At 45.0% G+C, this 19,309-nt stretch overlaps 1 protein-coding gene across 1 annotated transcript in view; it reads left to right on the plus strand.

Moving 5' to 3' along the window:
* The window catches only part of LOC137415565 (uncharacterized), a 76,904-nt gene that overhangs the window by 19,808 nt on the left and 37,787 nt on the right, over window positions 1-19,309 (plus strand). Inside the window, exons 2-6 of the mRNA XM_068101162.2 lie at window positions 3,098-3,218; window positions 3,445-3,591; window positions 6,191-6,321; window positions 18,400-18,738; window positions 18,840-19,170. Of these exons, the coding sequence (XP_067957263.2) occupies window positions 3,098-3,218; window positions 3,445-3,591; window positions 6,191-6,321; window positions 18,400-18,738; window positions 18,840-19,170 (1,069 nt within the window). The remainder of the gene's footprint in view (window positions 1-3,097; window positions 3,219-3,444; window positions 3,592-6,190; window positions 6,322-18,399; window positions 18,739-18,839; window positions 19,171-19,309) is intronic.

The following is a 19,309-nucleotide window of genomic DNA, read 5'->3' on the forward strand; positions in this document are numbered from 1 at the left end:
GACATGCGGGTGTGAAAGAGGATTGGTATTTGAACAGCTGTCTCACGATTCATGCGATGGAAACATCTATTCATAAACATCTATGTATATATATTTATATATATATACATATATGTTTATAAACATATATGTACACATATACATGATGTTATTTACCTAGATTGCATGATTTAGCAGCATTTTGATTGGTTAAATCATCTGTTCATTCTGGTTGATGTGGACACTGGAGAGGGAGGGAACTCACCCCGGTTCACCCCCTCCTCTCTCTCTCTCTCTCACTCTCTCTCTTTCTCTCTCTCTCTCTCTCTCTCTCTCTCTCTCTCTCTCTCTCTCTCTCTCTCTCTCTCTCTCTCTCTCCCTCTCCTGCTGTGTGTGTGTGTATATGTGCGTATGTGCGCGATACTCTCACGTCCTCTGTCTTCCTTTCCCCCTTCTATTTCGTTCCTTTGTCTAATATTTCCTCCCCCTTATCATTTTGCTGCTTATATTTTGTCTTGTCCTTCCTTCCCTTTGCCTCCCCACTTACCCACCCATGTATATTCCTACCTTTTGTGTGCTTATCCTGCCCAAATCTTCTCCTCACCCGTGTTCATCTCTTCCGCTCCCCTCTCGCTGATCATGATGAAATGGCAAGCTCAAAAGAAGGTCTGAATTGTGTTATAAATACCATCCATAATGTAATGTATCATGCCGTATACTGACTGCTTGACATTGCATCATATATATATATATATAAATATATAAATACACACTACATAATGTATATATTATGATCCCCTTCTGTGAGCCATTCGGTTCTTTTGTTTGCAAAGACTCACACAGGAGTTTAACAAACAGACGTTTACAAAGTAAATTATCCATTGTTGATGTGGAGCTGTATTGTTAATACTCCAGGTAGGTCTACCTTACAGTGCATTGTATTGTCGTGTTGCTCTTCCTGGTTTTGGATTGTGTGCATGCTTGTAGTATGAGGTGTTTTCATCTTTTTCGTGCTTTCACTGTCGCTTTATTATGCCTTGACTGGAAAACTGTACCTTAAAACAATTATTGCTTGCAGTTATGACGTCTTTTTCTTCTTTAAAGGCCACAATTATTCCCACGTTCTTGAGGGGTCGGACGAGGGAAGTGTTTGGCCCAAGTCTTTCACGAACTGGCTGGCCAGGCCTGACATTCGACTTGAGGTTAGAGCATGATTTTGTAATTCGTTCGGCGTGCCGGCGATGGATCGCCTACTCTTCGCAAAGGACCCCGTCGGGTCTTTAACATCCACCAACTAACGCCGACAGACCGGACGCCCGGTTCGATGTCCATCCGAGGCACGGACACACGCATCGATGAATCGCCTCCATGTTTACCACCGCCATGAAGAAATAACAATGGGGATCAGATCTTGCAGGAGAATGCTGAGAGCAGGAATAAATTGGGATTGAGAGTCAGGAAGAGTGAGTTGAGAGATGCAAAGGATGCCAGAATAACCCCTACACAGCAGACGACGATGAGTTGTTGACATGCAAGGGAGCTCTGAGGGTCTCCACAGCACACAGAGTGCTGCATTGATGGCATAATATCATACGTACAAGTGAGAGAACCCTGAGTGTGTAAAATGGTTCACTCGTGTACAGGTGAGAGAGAGAGAAAGAGCTCAGGGCATTTCCGTCATGCAGGCCGCACCACCAGCTACATGTGGAAACGACATAAAGGAGGTTTCGGAAGCTCGGCCTGATCCAAAGAGGATGTTTCCTGTGTTCACAAACTCATTTGCATCGACTGGCCCATTAAAAAGAAAAAATTGAGTGTAAACGGTGAAAGTAATGAAAGTGACAGGTTTCACATTCTTACACCTTTTTGTTTTAGCGTCATTGTGCAGCTTGTAGCACGCTCTTCATCTTAAGTCTGCAGATAGATCCTCTGTAACCCAATTGTAGTCACAATAATCTGATTGTTTGGACATCATGTCACACACATGATGAAACAGGAAACACACACGCACAAACAAAAATACTATCGAAAAGGCAATGAGGAAAGGAAAGCAGCTGGCGAGTATGCTGTTGGCCTACTGATGAGGGTTCATTGGCTTGTTATACGTATGCCACATACAGTAGCTTTTCCACCCCTTAGACAACTGTACAAGTGCCTCTGCGGTGATACACTGACGGCTGGACACCTTATTGTCCTTCGTTGAATGTCAGGGGATGTCAAACCGGCACGTGTCCGAGTATGTGTTGTGTAGGCCCACCGATGTGTGAACACCGCCTCGTACTTATCAACCATACCCCAGTTTAATATATATATATATATATATGTTTGTTTTTGTTGAATAAATAGTCGAGGCTCATGGAAGAGCTCATACACTGTACAGATCAAGACGTAACAGACAAAAAGAGGACACAAAACCATGCAGAAGGAGCGGTAGAGAGAGGGGGGAGGGGGGGGGGGAACGCCAACAGTAAAGGTAAAGATGAAGATGGAGGAAGGCATGGGGGGTGGACAAGATGGATACAGGAGGAAAAACAAAATTTGGAAGGAGGAGGGATTTGGGGTTGGGTGGGGGGACATGTACATCACACTACAATGGAACCACTCGAGGGACAAGGCGTACTACCAAAGGACATCGGACATCTTGAACTTCAACAAACGGCAATATTGTGATCTCTGTATTATTGTTAACTCATGTAACATGCACATGATGAATATGGTGGATTGTTTGTTTTTTAAGGCCTTAACAGGGTATTTCAAACTGAACACGATCCTGGTTATAATCTGACCACAAATCGACACAGTGCAGGCCTTTGCATTAACTTGTACCATTTGGATCTCGAGGTACATATTATCAAATTTGATTTGCCTCACTTAGCGCTGCCCAACTTTGAGCTGACGTCTTATACTGCTCTTTCTTCATTAGGCCTTTCTTATCCCAACAGTATATGCAAAGGCCTCATGACCCTATTTCAGACTAGATTATATAGCATTGGTTTAATTTTAAGGCCTTGCAATTCTGAATATCATTCCAAAATCTAGTCGATATCCATTTCAAATCGATGGTAGTTCAAACCTCCAGTAATCCTTCATGCATGATAATTGTTTTTGTTTTTTTCAGTCATCTGTAGATTTCCCAGAATGCCTTGTTATTCTGAGCCAATTGCTGGTAGAACAACCTGGAAAGGAAGAAGAGCTTGCCTGCAGACTCTGGGAAAGAGCCTTAAACTCACCACTTGCAGGTACATATCCTCTTCCCCTCCTCTTAAGAGCTATCTACATATTACATATGCAAAATGCTGAAATTGGCCTGCATATCACACGCACCCTCTCCCTGACACTTATATTTTATTACACACATATTTTTTCTCACCCTCCCTTTTCTTTTCCCTGAACTTCCCTCCCTATATATATATATATATATATATATATATATATACACACACGAGTATATCTTTTTTTTTTCAGCCTCTCTGGAGCTTGCGGTTTCCCACTTGTCCTTGTCTCGATCTCGCTCTCCCTCTCTGCTCGCTGCCCTCATTGGACGGGAACTGCTGGTTGCCGGTCATACATTTGCTGCAGTCACCGTGCTCGGAGTAAGCCTTCGAATGTCAGGTCAGTCTCAGTGGTTCATGTTCATCTTTATTTATTTCGCATCTGTATTTATTTCTGCTTCCTCGCTGTCCATTAATGCAGTGAATATGATGACAACATGTCAAGAGTAGGCAAGATCACCTGAAGTAGTTACCTCATGAAAGTATGATCCCACACTCCCCTTAATGAGGGTTTTTTGATCAGACCATTTCATTGGTTCGTACAACAGCCTGAAATATTGTCACCTGGGCGGCACCTTCCGGACAGAATGAAACCATACCCAATGGTTATCGTCGCACACCGAAGCAGAGAATTTGAAGATGGATGAACTGAATATGTCTTCTCAGGCCGTGCCGGGCAGTTGCCACAGGCCCGTGAACCGGTGAGACTATTCCCAACGAGTTTATGAATCACAGTTAAAGTAACTTACCTCTCCAGGAATGACAAGAAGGGGCTGCCAGCCCAACTACCAGGAAGGTTCCATCCTCAGGCCGCTTTGGCCCTTGGGGATACGGCCTCAATGGTGCCACCTGGTAAAACATTTCCACGTGGCCATTCCTACCACACCTACAGCAGGTGCCCAGGAAGGATCACCTTTGATGTGCCCCCAGTTTTTTTCTAGTCACTCGGGAATCAGATTGGTTCAGACCGCCCACTGCAATCTTCCTGATCAAGCCTTCCTTTTCTTTTTGTCAAGTTTGACAACTGCTGGCATGTATCCATGGGAAATGTGCAATCTCCCGTTCCCATCGGGATTCATCAGTACTCATTTTAGGTTGGTAAGCTCATGCGTGCCAACGGTCAACCTTCTCATGGGATGACCGTGCAATGAGCAATGGTCTAGCAACGAGAGATATGGTTGGCTTTAATGTTACAACCTCATACCCAACCTCCATTTTTTTTGGTTTTATTTCCTGGTTCCTGGTTCCTGGTTTCCCCAGACTGCAATTTTCTAAGATGAGAATGCACGCAATAAATGAGTTTGCGATTTCTTTGGAGGAAGTAAATTTTAATGGTGGTAATAAGAACAGTTGGGACGGATGCTCGTCTCTCGATGGAGGGTGGTTGTGGTCAGGGTGTATTCGGTGATAAAGTTGATTTTCAGTTTCATTCCTCTGATAATTATTATCATTGTACGTGATATTCACATAATTACATTTTAAGATAATTATCTCGCCATCTGGATGGGAAAAGGGCTCCATTCGTTTTTGTGCGTTGAAAAAAATGTTAATGGACCCACGGATGGAAGGAAGGACGGATGGTTGGACTGACTAACGGCATTGTTTATGTTTTAAGAGCTCGCCAACTAAAACGAGCTGGGGACCAGGATTTATCATATGAAGAGTGGTACATATTCGTGTGGAGCGCAGTAAGGTGTACTACTCAACATACAAGTGAAGAAAAATCAAAATAAATAATCTAGGCATGAATCTGATACTGAGCTGATTGCCAAATTGGCATTGGAAATACTCTGGATGATGACAATGATGATTATGATTAAAGAGACCAATTCCTCATTTTGAACATCTGTTGAAGGCATTTTTAGCTGCTGTGGCCCTTGGGGATACCGTTCCTCTTTTTAGGACTGGGCACTTGCCTCTTTGGCGGGTTCAAAATCTAAGAAATGTAGAACGTTTAGTTGGGTCAATCTGAAAGTTGGACCCAGTAACATGACCAGATAGACAGGCTTCCATAAGGAAGTTCATGAGTTTCAGAGAAAACATCCTTTGAGAGGTAAGTGACCTTCCTTTGTTATTCTAAGCTGTTGTTGTATAGCCCCCACACAGTTCTCACGAACAGGCCCATGGCACGGAGACAGCTGGTCAATCTCACAGGAGTGACAGAGACCCCCCACATCCAAGATGGTGTACCCCTGCCTTTGTGAAGCCAGGGCGATGAGAGAGAGGAGAGAAGAGAGGGGGGCTAGAGAGACAGAAGAGGGAGTGGTCCGGTTCATGTGGACCGATCGGCACTCTGACACACTGACAGTGGTTGCGTTACCCTGACAAATCCGAGTAGCATGGAAAAGTGGGGATGATTTTTTCCCCCAACTTGCATTGGGGAGAACAAATGCTGCAAAAAGGCATCCCTGATAGTTTCTGTGATTCAAAGTTGAAGAACTTGCTCACCTTGATTAATGTACACTGCTAATCATATTTCTTCTTCTTCTTCTTTAACAGCTACAATTATTCCTCCATTATTGAGAGGTTGGCTGGGGAAGCTTGGCTCAAGTCTTTCACAAATTGGGTAGTCAGGCCTGATATTCGACTGGTCTGCAGAAATGTGGAATTTGTTCATGGTGCCTGCGATAGGTCGCCTACTCTTCAGGAAGGACAACATGGGATCTTTAACATCCACCACCTGATGCCTGCGGACGGGACGCCCAGTTGAACGTCCATCCGAGGGATGGCACATTGATCAATCACCCTGCCAGTGAAACACCGGGATGACAGTTTATAGCCGAGTCGGAATTCAAACCCAGGCTAGACAGCTTAGAGACGAGTGTGCGTACCTCTAAGCCATTGTTAATCATATATCTCTGAATTTTTAAAATTCTGCCTTGAACATTCCCGCCTACTGGTTGCTGATATTTTGAGGCATCTCTCGCTCTCTTTTTCAGGTGATGAGGTATACCGGTGTTGGGTGCTTGGTCATCTTGGTGCTGCACATCTCACTCTCGCTGCTCCCATGGAATCTTTGTCTTGTCATCGCCTGCAGTTACTCATGGCAATGAAGCTGAAAGACAAATCGGTAATTTTGCCTTAATCCAATCCTTTATTCAGATCTGTATTTTTTATTTACAAGCTGCAATATTTCTAGGGCCAATGGTACAAATTAATTAAGTCTTAAGAGGTACATTGATGATCTCCTTTTCGAAGTGAACCAAAATCTGCAGAGACGAAGCATCCTGGAAGCAGTCTTCAATAGTACAACGACAATGAGGACATCATCATTATCATTATTACATCTCTCAAGCAAAAGTTGCTCACTCTGAATTTGCCTTCCGACAGGTTGGGAAAGTGTTCGCACTGGTCAAACTCGACGAGTGTGTCGATACTGAAAACAGTTAATACCACTACAAGCGGAATGTTCAAACTCGTGCCAAATGAGGTCATTGCTCAAAATGTCCAGGGAAGCATCTGGTCTACAGAACAACTTGGTTTGGACGTTTACAGAAAATTTCTGAAATAATGCCCGTTTGAAAATGGAAACCTGTGGCCTAAGATGACCAAGGTAAACTGTTGACGTGGAATCAGCAGTCACAAAGAATGTCAAAATGAAAGTCAGATCTGAGGTCATAACATGAAAGGCAATCATTTTTCTCATTGGTAGATTGTTGCTTACATGCAAAGAGCCCTCGTTACGGGCGGATTCTCCCACTTTCAGATAGTGCTATATGATACACATTACATCGAGATAATTGGTATCCTCCTCTTCCATCCTGAACCCCATAGGAATATTAACTTTTTATCGTCTAAAACCTTATCTTGCACACCCCGATTACAACCACCGGTTTTCATCTCATTCTGTCCAGCGGTTTAAGAATCGATAGAAACCACATACATTTTTTTATTAAAAACTCACACCTTGGTGCCCTCCCCAAATCGAGGCTCGATGCTCACCACCGTTCTTTACTCATTCTTTACCCATTCTTTTCTCATCTCTGGAACTATCTCACTGAGTCTGTTGTCTTCTGCTCTTTGCTCCAGTCTTTCATGATGGCAGCATATCACCACACCCATCCCTTAGCTTCTGTACTGTCACACCTGCCCCTATTTCTTCTTGATTGCTCACCTTTTCTTAAAACGTAGTATGATCTGAGCGTTCTTGTCCACGATGGTGAGTTCTATTATGCTCAACGCTCCTATCAGTCTGTTGTCCCTCATCCCTTTTTGTTGTCCAACTTGTGTTCCATAATGAAAGTTGTCCAACTTGTCCACCATTTTGCTCATGTTCCAGCCAAAGAGAAAATCTTTTGAATTTAAAATCAACCAATCGTGTTCAGCTCAAAATTTTTGTGCATATTTAATCCCTGGAGAGGTCAGGTATAATTCCCACTCCCGAAAACCGTGTTTGTCATGTTGATGGCAACCCCTGAGCATGATGCAACCAGATTAAATGGTCACCGCAGCACGCCGGAGCCAAGACTACAAAGATGGCCGTCCGAAAACTTCTCATGACAGACTGTTTACAGCGGTTGCAGCAGGCCATGAACCAGTGTGGCCATTCCCGTGTCGTTTAGAAAAAAAGTTCAAATCATTTAACGCTCCAGAGACCCCAAAGGAACCCCAATGTTCAACAGGATGGAAGCTGTTCCAGTTATCTCAGAGTTAAGAAAGAATCAATGAACTACATAAGGACATGATAACGAACCACAATAAATCAACGCAGTACAAAGCACATTCAGGCATTCCACGGATCCTCACCTCAAACGTGCTGCTTGGGAAGAGTGAACTCCTTTTGTTGCTGGGAAGGATCGTGACATCACCATGCCACTGGCGCATTCTATCCTGTTTTATAGAGGAAATCATGAAAGGAGATGCCTTGACATAACTATATTTACAAGTATAACCTCCCATCTCATTCAGGAGAATGTTCTACACTGACTCCTTATCTTAAACACACATTTAGTATGGGGTAATAAGTTGGAAAACTACATGCGAATAAACACGGCGTCTCTGGCCTTAATCAAACTTTTCACCCGTCCCCCACAAACATAACAAAATGCATCCGAGAGGGAGGTGGCACAGCAGACAAGTGTAATCTTGGTCGATATCTTTACTTACCCGTTGGACTCAGGACAGGTACATGAGGATTGGAGCATAGAAAACATAGTTATATTATTTACAAAGCTAACTAGAACGGCACTCGGTAGAGGGCATACCTCTGTCAGGCTGAACAGTTTGTTTTGTATCCACTGATAGGTCGGATATGGATCCGGACCAGAACGAAATTCTAATCGGCTTGTTCTTGTCACCTAACCAACTCATCCACCAAGTTTTGTCATAACTCCTCCACAACGTTTTGAAATACCTTGTTATACAGTACCTTCAGAAAGTATTCACACCCCTTGACTTTTTCACATTTTGTTGTGTTACAGCCAGAGTTTAAAATGGATTAAATTGAGATTTTTTTGTGACTGATTGTTACGTGCTCCTCCCCGACCCCCTGGTCGCAATGTACCTCCGAGCCCCGAGAGGAGCCAAGGCAGAAAAATATGTTATTCTGTGTCAGCAATCAATAGTGAAACCACACCAATGATTATAAACGAACAAATATTGTATTGAAAATCACACAAGAATATTGGTACAACCAATGGCAATCAAAAGTACACTCAATATATCTTATGACGGTACCATCAGCTAAAGTAAGATAACTCACTGCGCTCCAAGTGAGTGAAAAAGAACACTCCTCAATGTCTCTATAACTCAAAGGTGATCCCCTCAAGGGAGAGTCAGAGCGAGATCGAATCGAGACCCGAACCCCGTTGATGATGACGAGGCGTAAGCGTAGGCAAAGCGTAGAACGTCACGTGGTCCAAAACCAAAGGCGCCCTCCAGATGTGCACATTCACAGTTCAGTCAGAGAACCGCAACGTAATCTTCAAACGCAGCGATTGCGCACACACATCCCCGACAGATGACAGGATTGTGAGAAAAGCTGACGCGTAGCAAAACCTTTTTCGGTGAACGAAGCGCGAGGGTCAAAATGGCCGACGGCTCTTACTTGAGACGAAGCGACCCAGCGAGGATTCTTCAGAATCTCAACGCCTAAACCTGACTACGCAGGTTTCTCAATCCTCCAGCGATAACACCTATCGCAGGAAATTCCTTTCAAGGAAACTCAAAGTTCACTCTCGACTTTCGTTCGATAACGCTCGCTACGGAGCTGGAAGCCACGCGTCTTGTCCGACTTTACTCGCCACGCCTTCTTCTTCTTCTCCTTTTTCGTCCTTCCGGTTCCCGATCCGGCTTCCTGTCCCTTTTAAACATTAACGCTTTTAACCTTTTTTTTTCTTCTTTTTTTTAATACAAGATCGAGGCTCGTGAAAGAGCGAACATTAATCACACAGAAAGACAAACCGACACATAAAACATATAACGTCGGGAGCGGTAGACAAGATAGGGAGAGAGGGGGAAGGACATAAACACAACATTTGAGAGCAGGGACCGAGAGACATGGAGACATCGAAAGATCTGTGGGAGGGAGAGGGATTTGTGGGGGGAGGCATGGGAAGGGGGGGTGGGAGAGGTATAAAACATATGGACACTGCCAGGACTTCCAGGAAAGAAGTTGGAATTTCAAACAAGGTGGATCTGGGGTGAATTAGCGGGGGTAGAAAAGATCAAGGTTTTGGATGGGGGAAGATAAGAGATGGTGGTGAACAGCTGTTTTAAAGACTTGGAGGGAGGAGTGGGATTGAAGGGAGTGTGGGAGTTTGTTCCAGAGGCGGGAGAAAAGAGGAATGAAAGAGTGAAGGTGAGCAGAGAGCCGAGATTTCGGCAGTTTAACCATCAGAGGGTTGCTGGCAGATCTTGTGCAACCTGTAGGAATATTTGGGGGACAGAGCACAGAGAGAGCTGGGGGAGCAAGGCCGGAGAGGAGTCGGTAGAAGACAGAAAGACCACCTACCTGCCTTCGGTGAGTGAGTGAAAGGCCCTCAGAGATGGCTTCATCGCGGGAGACCTTTGCAAACGATTCATGAACAATAAACCTTTTGAAGACAATAATAGTACATGATATCAGAAATATGTCAAGTGGATGAAAACCACAACAACGGAAGTGATGAATCCGTAACACTTCCCCCCCTCAAGAAAGAAAGTTTGAACACAGCGAAAACTTTCTTTGCAGGCAAACTCTTTAAACAAACAAATGTAAACTCACAACCCAAATCATCAATTCCCATGAGCAACAATAATCAATATCTCCCAAAAATAAAGCAACAACATTTCACACAACTCACAGAGATTTCCAAAGTTAATTCACTGTGGACAAAGCATCAGCAACGACATTGTCCCTGCCCTTTACATGTTCAATTTCCCAGTTGGACTCCTGCAAAGCCAAACTCCATCTCATCACCCTCTGATTTTTTACTTTTAGTTTCTTTTGAATGAAGGTTATGGGGTTGTGATCAAAAATCCAAAGTCAAGCAAATCTACAGCACTTTTTCCAGGAGGCTGAGCTGAGAGGCAGGGTCCATGGTGGTTGGGTGGTGAGGCCTGGAAGTATTCACTACATGGACGCCTTTAGGAATGTGGAGTTCACGGTTAATCCGTGTAGGAAAGTTCACTACATGGACGCCTTTAGGAATGTAATCTTCAACGTAATCTTGAACAAATCAATAACCGTTCACGGTTAATCGGTTAATCCGTGTAGGAATCTTGGCTCGGCTGCTCCGCCGCATTCAGTGCTTCAACTCTTCTGAGCTTTCATAATAATCACGGTTGGACCGCTTGTCACTGTAGTCACATGAATAGCGGTCCCTTCTCGGCCACTACTCTGATAATCATTCCTTCGGGAGCTGCCGTAACTCTGGGAGCCTCCATAGTAATATCGACTGCGGCCACCACCAAAACCACTACTTCCACGTTGTCCTCCTCTGTAGCCCCCTCGACACCTATGAATTGCCTTCTCTACTGTTATGGTCCGACCCTCCAACTCCTTGTTATTCAGATCCTTTTCTGCATCTCTGGCGTCCTTTGTGTTTTCAAACATGACAAAGCCAAACCCTCTTGACTTTTGTGTCTCCCTGTCTTTTATCAGCAGCACTTCCAAAAGCGGGCCATATTTGCCGAAGACAGAGGCCAGAACATCTTTCCTTGTTTTGAAGTTCAGTCCACCTACAAAGAGCTTGCCAACATTGCCTCCATCCCGGACTTGTGTGTGCTGACACTTAGTTTCAGGGTACTTCCTCTTCTCTTCAGGGCGCTTCCTACTAGGCTTTTCAACAAACATGGGGTTACCAGAAACGTGACCACTGGCCAAATCATTCCCGATAACAAAAGATACTCCCTCTACAGGAAGAGTGGCTTGTAAACCTACGGTGACCGGTCCTGACACCAAATCAGACTCTAAATGGATGACATGAAGTGGAGCTTTAACACAGCCACCAACCCCCTGTAAACGAACACTAACTGCAGTTGCCGTTTTCTCTGACAATGGCAAAATGACTTCAAGCATCAAAGATTGATGTGCTCCTGTGTCCCTCAATACCCTAACCGGTTTCTGGTTAGTCGAGTCTCCGTCCAGTGACACAAACCCCTCTGAAATAAATGGTTGGTAACCCTTTTGAGGGCGATTTCTCACATTTGCCATTGCATTCGGAGTTGTTCTAGTCGGACTCCGCTCCTGATTTTCCCTTTCCACAGCATAACATCGGGACATCAAGTGTCCAGGTTTCTTGCAAAAAGCGCAAGTAGGCCCGGAGGAGAAACCCATGGTTTGCCTCGAGCCCCCCGGAGGATAAGTCCATCTTGGAACTGTAGACCTCTGATCCCTAAGAGTCGCGGTATCAGATCTGTCCTCATAGTCATCTCTAGGCCGCCCCCATGAATCTTCGTTCTCCACACCGGATGTATCATAACTCTCCGGGCGAACTCTAGGCGGGAATTTAGGTTTATGGAACCTCATCCTGTGTGTTAAGGCATAGTCATCTCCCATGGTTGCTGCCTCATGCAACTTTGGTACTTTCCTTTCCTCCAGATGTACTTTAATGTCCTCGTGGACACACTGTTGGAATTCCTCCACCAGGATCAATTGTCGCAATAGTTCGAAGTCTTTCCCAACCCCTTTTGAATCACACCACCGATCAAACATGGTTTCTTTCATTCTGGCAAACTCCACATGGGTCTCACTTTCCCTCTTCCTGGCTTTCCGGAATTTTTGCCGGCAAGCTTCAGGGACCAATTCATAGGCTTTGAGAATGGTTTTCTTCACTATCTCATAATCTGCACATTGGTCAATCGGAGAAGCCGAATAAATATCTTGAGCTTTACCCACCAGAACACTTTGCACTAACATGGTCCAGGACTCCTCAGGCCATTTTAGCATTCGAGCCACTTTCTCAAAGTGCAAAAAAAACTTGGCTACCTCCTTTTCATTGAAGAGTGGAACCAGCCTCACATGTCTACCAACATCCCAGGTGTTCTGACTAGTTGTCGAACCAGCCGGCATGGATGGTACCTCTCCCCGTTCTTTCATTAAATCCAACTCCTTGAATTTAATTTCCCTCTGAAGCTCCAGGTCACGTTCCTTTAACTCCCTTTCGGCTCTTCTCTCCTCTGCTCTTTCCTGTTCTCTTCTTTCTTCGAGTTCCCTTTCAACTCTCCTTTCCTCTGCTTTTTTTTCTCTTCTAACCTTTCCTGGCTCTGCAGTTGCATCTCCAGTCTCCGGAGCTCCACATTTTCTTGTTCCTCGGGTAACCAATCCAAGGCTACCTCTTTCCATGTTCCTAGTCCCACCAGAGATTCTATCACCAATGTCTGCATCTCTGCTTTCTTCATATTAGCTCCGACCACCAAGCTAAAATGTTTGGCCAATATCAATAGTTCTGATTTTTTTAACGCTTGGAACTGTGCCTCACTATGGGACGCCACAAATTTCCCTGCGTCAAACACCATGGTGACTATCAGTTAACACCGGTTAACCTTCACACAAAATTTTCCATTTTTTTGAAAAATTTGGGAATGTTGGAAAAAATTCCAAATTTGGGAATTCTGGGAATGTTAGGGAATTCTTTCGCAGATGAAATTTAGGGAATTTAATCCACAGTACGACATTTAGGGAATTTAATCAGCAAAGCCGAGCCCCCAATTTCTCCACAGTACGAGCGCCCAATTTCAATCTGGGTCAAACCTGAACGGATGTTATTAGGGAATTTGATCCCGGACGAGCCCCCAATTTCTGTTACGTGCTCCTCCCCGACCCCCTGGTCGCGATGTACCTCCAAGCCCCGAGAGGAGCCACGGTAGAAAAATATGTTATTCTGTGTCAGCAATCAATAGTGAAACCACACCAATGATTATAAACGAACAAATATTGTATTGAAAATCACACAAGAATAACGGTACAACCAATGGCAATCAAAAGTACACTCAATACATCTTATGATGGTACCATCAGCTAAAGTAAGATAACTCACTGCGCTCCAAGTGAGTGAAAAAGAACACTCCTCAATGTCTCTTTAACTCAAAGGTGATCCCCTCCAGCGAGTGTCAGAGCGAGATCGAATTGAGACCCGAACCCCGTTGATGATGACGAGGCGTAAGCATAGGCAAAGCGTAGAACGTCACGTGGTCCAAAACCAAAGGCGCCCTCCAGATGTGCACGTTCACAGTTCAGTCAGAGAACCGCAACGTAATCTTCAAACGCAGCGATTGCGCACACACATCCCTGACAGACGACAGGATGGTGAGAAAAGCTGACGTGTAGCAAAACCTTTTTCGGTGAACGAAGCGCGAGGGTCAAAATGGCCGACGGCTCTTACTTGATACGAAGCGACCCGGCGAGGATTCTTCAGAATCTCAACGCCTAAACCTGACCATGCAGGTTTCTCAATCCTCCAGCGATAACACCTATCGCAGGAAATTCCTTTCAAGGAAACTCAAAGTTCACTCTCGACTTTCGTTCGATAACGCTCGCTACGGAGCTGGAAGCCACGCGTCTTGTCCGACTTTACTCGCCACGCCTTCTTCTTCTTCTCCTCCTTCTTTTTCGTCTGCCGGTTCCCGATCCGGCTTCCTGGCCCTTTTAAACATTAACGCTTTTAACCTTTGCAAACGATTCATGAACAATAAACCTTTTGGAGACAATAATAGTACATATCAGAAATATGTCAAGTGGATGAAACCCACAACGGAAGTGACGAATCCGTAACACTGATCTACACATAATACCCAATAATGTCAAAGTGGAATTTTTTTTAATTTTCTTTTACAAAATAATTAAAAATGAAACACAGAAATATATAATTTACATAAGTATTGTTATGTCGGGGGGGGGGGGGTAGAGGAATATCTAGAGCCAGCGAGATCTGCATAGGTAGGTACTCGACTCGTGATAGGGAATCTATCTGTAATAAGTTCTATGTGTAGCTCGGATGTCGGAATAAGTGTGTATCCGTGTCCTCGCCGTGAGGGGGGCGGGGCATGCTCATTAGTACAGGGATTATGGGTAAAATTCCCTCGTTTGTCGTTCCCTCTGTCGCCAATCCAGTGTCCATTATGGCAACGCACTCATATAGACACTTAGATAGGTCTCTTAGTGCACCACAGTAATTAAATCCCCTCCCTTGCAATAAAACAGGCAGGAGGCCAGATCAGGGCACCGCCGCATGGGACCGCAGCCAGCCACATCACCAGCTGGCCTAGCGATGAGCATCGTTCAAGGCAGGCTATAGCCACGCCCAGGGAACGTGTGATTGGTTGAGGCGGAAGGCGTGAACATTAGGCCAATCAGGGTGGAAGGCGCCAAACGACCATTTGGAAACAGGTCGCTAGTTGGAGAACAAGCGTGAGTGACGTGAAAAGGCGGGAAAGATCACAAAGAAGGGAGGGATGGATTGGTGACGCGCCAGAACTGACGTCACAGGGCGAGTGACAAAACGTCTCGCTCGCGGGCAGTTCGTGTGGAGGCAGCTCTGAGTTGGAGGCTCTTCGTTCTGGGTTCTGGCTTGTGCTTCGCGGGTTGGTGATCGGCTTTGCTGGTTTTTCTTCCCTGCGGTCTTCCCTGGTGGTCGTTGACGTCTTCCCTGAATCTTCGTGGTGCTTATGGTGCTGGGAGCGAGGCTCGGTGCTGTGAGCGAACGGGACCTCGTGTGCGACCGACGAGGGGCGAGCGAGGCGTTTTGCTGAGCGGGTCGCTCGGGGCCTAGCGGAGCGCGCGAACGAGGTGGACGGAGGCCTTCTTCGCGCCAGCATCTGAGCCGGACGGAGCTGTGTTGGACGACGGACACACCATACAGACAGATAAGCTCGCACCCACAGATGTGCACATACAAATGCGCACCCACAGATGTGCACATAACAACATGACGATTTCTTTATTTAATTCATCCCCCCTGTGCTGTTGTCGAAGTGAGGAGTGCGGGATCCCGGTTTAGGAACCATAGTTCGTTGTATCGGGTTCCGAAATGAACCTGTTTGTTTTTGTACATTTTACCCCGGATTCCCATTTGAGTTCATTTCTTCCAGGATTGGAGCTGCCGTCGGATCGCTAGAGGTAAGCGCTTGCCGCGCTTCCTTTTCCTTCTTTCTCCCGTGCTTTTATAGTCGAATCCGTAATTGATCGTCGCCTCAAGTAAAGCCGTTCGGTCATCCGCGGTCCTACGGTATTAACCGAGGGATTCGCGCGACAGTATTCAACACCCTGAGTCAATATGTCGTAGAAGTGCCTTTGTCAGCGATTACACCTTTGAGTCTTCTTGAGTATGTCTGTATCAGTTTTGCACATCTAGATTTGGGGAGTTTCTCACATTCTTCCTTGCAGATTTGCTCAAGCTCTGTTAAGTTGGATGGGGAGTGTCAGTGAACAGCAATCCTCAAGTCTTTCCACAGATTCTCAATGGGATTAAAGTCTGGGCTTTGACTGGGCCACTCAAGGTCTTTCACGTTCTTGGTCTGAAGCCATTCCAGTGTTTCTTTGGCTAGATGCTTGGGGTCATTGTCCTGTTAGAATGTAAATCTTCACCGCAGTCTAATGTCTGTTGCACTCTGAAGCAAGTTCTCCTCAAGGATTTGCCTGTATTTGGCTCCATTCATTGTTCCCTCTATCCTTTCAAGTATCCCAGTCCCTGCCTCTGCAAAGCATCCCCATAGCATCATGCTGCCACCATCATGCTTCACCGGTAGGGATGGTGTTAGATGGGTGATGAGCTGTGCTCAGTTTCCACCTGATGTAGCGCTTTTCATTCAGGCCAAAGAGTTCAACTTTCATCTCATCAGACAACAGAATATTTTTCCTAATGTTCTCAGTCTTTAATGTGCTTTTTTGCAAACTCCAGGTGTGCTATCATTTGCCTTTTTCTCAGGAGTGGCTTCCATCTGGCCACTCTCCCATAAAGCCTAGATTTGTAAAGTGTTGCAGAGACTGTTGTCCTTCCGACAGATTCTCCCATCTCAGCCAAGGAACTCTATTTCTGTCACAGTGGTCATTGGGTTCTTGGTCAACTCCCTGGCCAAGGTCCTACTTGCCCGGTTGCGCAGTTTGATCGGATGGCAGCTCTAGGAAGAGTCTCGGGTAGTTCCATATTTTTTCCATTTCCTAGATGGAGCTCCCTGTGCTCTTGGGAACTTTCAACACTCTAGAAATTGTTTTATACCCTTCCCCCGATCTATGCCTCATCACAATTATATCTCGGAGTTTTATGGACAGTTCCTTGGACTTCATGTTGGAGTTTCTGCTCTGACATGCGCTGTCAACTGTGGGACCTTATACAGAAAGGTGTGTTACTTTCTTAATCATGTCCAATCAATTGAATTGGCCATGGGTGGACTCCAATCAAGTTGTAGAGACATCTCGAGGATGATCAAAGGAAATTGGATGCACCTGAGCTCAATTTGGAGTGTCTTAGCAAAGGGGTTGAATACTTATTGACTCGACATTTCAGCTTTTCATTTTTAATTACATTGTAATTTTGTAATTATTGTAATTATTTTGATTATTTTTTGTAATTTGATTTGTATTTGAATTTATATTTTGTAATTATTTTGTAAAGATTTCTAAAAAAAAGAAAAAAAGAATCCACTTCGACATTATGGGGTATTATTATGTGTAGATCAGTGACAAAAAATCTTAATTTAATCCATTTTCAATTCGGGCTGTAACACAAGAAAATGTGAAAAAGGTCAAATGGTGTGAATACTTTCTGAAAGCACTGTATGATGGATGTTCTGACAGCACAGGCGCCATGGAGCAATCTATTTGCGGATGACATAGCATTGGGTGCCTAAAGTAACGGAGGGGTAGTATTGATATTAGAAAAATGGAGGAAGACATTGGAAGATTGGGGCTTAATGATTAGTCAGTTAAAGACAGAATACATGAGATATACAGTGAGTAGTGAAAAGGTAGAGGGAAACGGAGTGGTGATGTGAGGGGAAAAGATCAAGGAGGGGCAGAAGTTTAAGTATCTGGGATCAGTAGTGAAGCACGATCGTGAGTTAGATAGGGATATGAGCATCAAGATACAAGCAGGATGGGATAACTGGAAGAAGTTTTCAGGAGTACTTTGTGATAGAAAGATGCCAATGAGGCTAAAGGGAAAGATGTACAGAACGGTCGTGAGGCCGGTGCTGTTGTATGGTGTGGAAACATGGCTGATGATAGGAAGGTTGGAGCAAGGAGTAGATGTGATTGAGGTGAGGATGCTAAGATGGTTGTGTGATGTCACACAAGAAGACCATGTGAGGAATGAATACATCAAAGGAACTGTGAAGGAGGTTGAAGCATCTGAGAAGGTGCAGATGATTGAAATGGTATGGGCAAATGATGAGTATGTGGATAGAAGGATGATGAGAATGATACCACCTAGAAAGAGATAGCGGGGCAGACAGAAGAGGAGACAGAGTAAATGTGTGGAAGCAAACATGAAGGAGAAAGGTGTGGATAAAGAATGGGTATACGATCGACCCAAATGGTGGAGCAGGATCCATGTCAGAGACCCCACTTGAAGTGGGCTAATAATACCATAGAAGAATATCAGAGATTTGTCAAATATCTTTTTGTTACTCCTGTTCTTGTTGCAACCCTCAATGTTCCTTCCTCTTCTACTCCATTTTGCGTACTCGACGACCATAGTTATGTTTTGTTCTCCCTTCTTGTGTCTCTCAGGCAGCGTGGCTTGCCCTGTGTGGCCTCGGAGAGGCTTATAGTAAGTTGAGCCAACATCAAGCCGCCATTGCTGCTCTCCGTCAAGCCGTGTGTCTTGGTCGTCAAGCAGTGCGACTGGGAAGACAATCTTTACCATCAGAGACACGGTTAGACAACCTCGGTAATCGGTCAAAGCAACTTTGCAGTCAGGCCATTACACTGGATAGAAAGGTGGAGTGCCTCGGTGGCCAATCACAGCAAATGGTGGCCCAGGCGAGGGTGTTGGGCCGTCTTGGTGTTGCATATTTGGCTTCTGGGGACTTGGATGCCGGTAAAGATATCTACAGGGAGATGTTGGAGGTAACTTGTTTTTTTTTCCTGTTTTACATGGACATGCTCTTTTACCTCCTTGCGTCTTCAATTAATGACCTGCATATCCCACTCCATGCTCTTCCTCCTAGTTGTCTCAACAGCTGTCTGATCCTTTTTCTGAAGTACGTGCCTGGCTGGGACTAGGTGACATCGCCTTAGCCAGGCCGGACCCACAGTCTGCCCGTGCTGCTTATTTTCACGCCCTCTCTCTCCTGTCACGAGAGAGTGTGGAAAAGCAAGTGAAGGATGAAGAGAAGACGAAGGAAGGTGGCTTGGAACAGCGGGCATTGGCCAGTTTGGGCCGAGTCGAACGTTTTGTTGGAAACCTTGCAAAAGCAGCTACTTGGCATCGGCGGCAACTCCAAGCAGCCATGTTGGAGAAGGATGGGGATGGGCAGGCCCAAGCCTGTTGTCTTCTAGGTACTTTATCGTTGCTTGATATCGGTATTGGGTTACTGTTCCTAAATGGATGTAGAATTAGTGGCTAGAATGTTTAATTCTGAGGAATTTAAAGCTGAAGCGGCGGGGGGGTTCAAAAGGGAAAAATATGGGGATGGAA

This window comes from Myxine glutinosa, chromosome 6 (assembly GCF_964187855.1).
Source record: "Myxine glutinosa chromosome 6, kmMyxGlut1.1, whole genome shotgun sequence".
In the NCBI taxonomy this organism is placed as follows: Eukaryota; Metazoa; Chordata; class Myxini; order Myxiniformes; family Myxinidae; genus Myxine; species Myxine glutinosa.